The 2,494-nt window shown below is 34.2% G+C and overlaps 1 protein-coding gene across 1 annotated transcript in view; it reads right to left on the reverse strand.

Annotated features, from left to right (window-relative positions):
- LOC107714523 (cell adhesion molecule-related/down-regulated by oncogenes-like) overlaps positions 1 to 2,494 on the reverse strand; it is a 45,756-nt gene that overhangs the window by 14,460 nt on the left and 28,802 nt on the right. Inside the window, exon 16 of the mRNA XM_016520375.1 lies at positions 1,361 to 1,440. Within this exon, the coding sequence (XP_016375861.1) occupies positions 1,361 to 1,440 (80 nt within the window). The remainder of the gene's footprint in view (positions 1 to 1,360; positions 1,441 to 2,494) is intronic.

Raw genomic sequence — 2,494 nt, forward strand, 5'->3', positions numbered from 1 at the left:
TGTGCCATGGTTTACTGGTTTTACATGGCCATAACAGGGATGAAAACTTCGATATAATAATAATAATTATTATTATTATTTATATATAATATATATATATATATATATATATATAATATTTAATTTCAGTTAACATTTATTTTACGTAACAAACTGTGTAAATAAATATAAAAACAAACCACTAAAAACTAGTTGAAAGCAGTTAAAGGGCATTTAGGCATTAGGCAACATTATTATGCACAGTATGAACAATTAATATTATTTCCGATATTTGCTAAACATTACATTTACCAGTGTTATTAAGAGATTTGCTAAAGATTACATTTACCAGTGTTATTAAGTTATACATTATATACTGTTTTACAGTATTTGATGACAGCAAAGAAAATCTAAATGTAAAAACAGGCAAAATGATTATGTACAATATCCAATATCAACCAATAAATAAATAATAAAAAAATATGAATTTAAATCATGCATACCACTTTTATCATATTTATTATAAACCCAAAGGTGTTTACATCCCTTGTCACAATGTACTTCTAGTGTACTGTGCAGCATTAACATTCTTCAAAATTTCTACTTTTGTGTTTAACCGAAGAAAGTCACACAGGTTCAGAAGGACATATGGTGTGTAAATGATAACAGAATTTATTTCTTTATTTTTTTTTGTGAATAAAACCTTTATAGCACAGCTTGAGCCTGTGTGCCAGCTGAAACAAGCATCTCTGCAATGTCAAACTCTGATCGCATCTGAGATCACAGGTTTATTTCCGCGAGTCTCTACGCTGCCTGGCCTGACTCAACAGCCTGTGTCTCTGTGTGTTTGCACATGCTGATAAGACACAGAGGCTTCAACACACACACACACACACTCACATAAACACATAAACAAACAATACCTGAGAGTATAAATACACATGCAGATAACTGTATGCTCACTCAAGAAGTAATCAGGGATATAAAGCACACACAGATGCACACGGTTAGCTGGTACGCTGATATCAGCTTCATTCAGAAGGATTTCCTTCTGCTCTCCCGCTGGCCGCGGCTAAATAAACACTCCGCTCATTAAGACTGTAGCAAGGGTGCGTTCAGTGTAAACTGTTACTGCCGGACACACTAGAGTACACAAACAAGCCTCGTCGAGGGGAGTCACCATGTGTGTATGTGTGTGTGTGTTTAGCCCAGAACAGAATAAGCTCAGGTCAGGGGTGAAATGAGAACCAGATGGAACAGATGATTGGTTTGCTGACTGGAGGCGTGCTGAGCAAAACATAATTCTGCAGGCATGTAAACACCAAACATTAACAAGCTACTGGGCTTGACTTTTCCAGTATTGCATATCCCTCTTTCTCACCTGTTGTTGTTGCAGAAGTTTTGACAGCTCATGCAGTCTGACGAGTCGTTTTGGGGCAGAGCCGTGTATATCCCTCCACCCTGCCACAACAAACACACAACAGATATAACACTAGCTGTATTTCACTTCTCATTTCTCACTCACATATGTGACCCTGGACCACAAAACCAGTCTTAAGTGTAAATTTTTCAAAATATTGAAAAATAAGCTTTCCATTGATGTATGGTTTTGTTAGGATAGGACACTATTTGGTCGAGATACAACTATTTGAATATCTGGAATCTGAGGGTTCAAAAAAAAAATCAAAATATTGAGAAAATCGCCTTTAAAGTTGTCCAAATGACGTTCTTAGCAATGCATATTACTAATCTAAACTTAAGTTTTGATATATTTACGGTAGGAAATTTACAAAATATCTTCATGGAACATGATCTTTACTTAATATCCTAATGATTTTTGGCATAAAAGAAAAATCTATCATTTTGACCCATACAATGTATTTTTGGCTATTGCTACAAATATACCCCAGCGACTTAAGACTGGTTTTGTGGTCCAGGGTCACCAGGGTCACTTAAATAGTATTGTTTCTTACTTTTACTATACCATATTGACATACCACACTAACTGTACAAACTGTACAAATACTATAATGTATCAGGCAACACTATACTATATTGCACTATAATACACTATAGCACAACATATTAGTGTACTGTACTGTATTATACTGTATGATAAAAATATTAGGGTTGTCCGTGGACACTACAGTTCAAAGGTTTTTGAGAGACGTCTCTTTTTCTCCCCAAGGCTGCATTTATTTGATCAGAAATACAGTAAAAACTGTATATTTTATAAAAATATATTTTTAAATGTTTTTTATATGTTTTCAAAGCTGAATTTTCAGCATCATTACTCCAGTCTTCAGTGTCACATGATCTTCAGAAATCAATCTTTTGTAACATTATTATAAATGTCTTCACTGTCACTTTTCATCAATTTAATGCATCCTTGATAAAAGTATTAATTACTTTTAATATATATATTTCTGTTATGACAACTCTCGGAGGGATTGGCTTGGTAATGTACATGACAATGTTAATGTATTTGGTCTTGGTGGAATAGATCTGCTACGCT

The sequence above is a fragment of the Sinocyclocheilus rhinocerous genome, unplaced genomic scaffold (genome assembly GCF_001515625.1).
Source record: "Sinocyclocheilus rhinocerous isolate Xijiao unplaced genomic scaffold, SAMN03320098_v1.1 scaffold809, whole genome shotgun sequence".
Lineage (NCBI taxonomy): Eukaryota > Metazoa > Chordata > Actinopteri > Cypriniformes > Cyprinidae > Sinocyclocheilus > Sinocyclocheilus rhinocerous.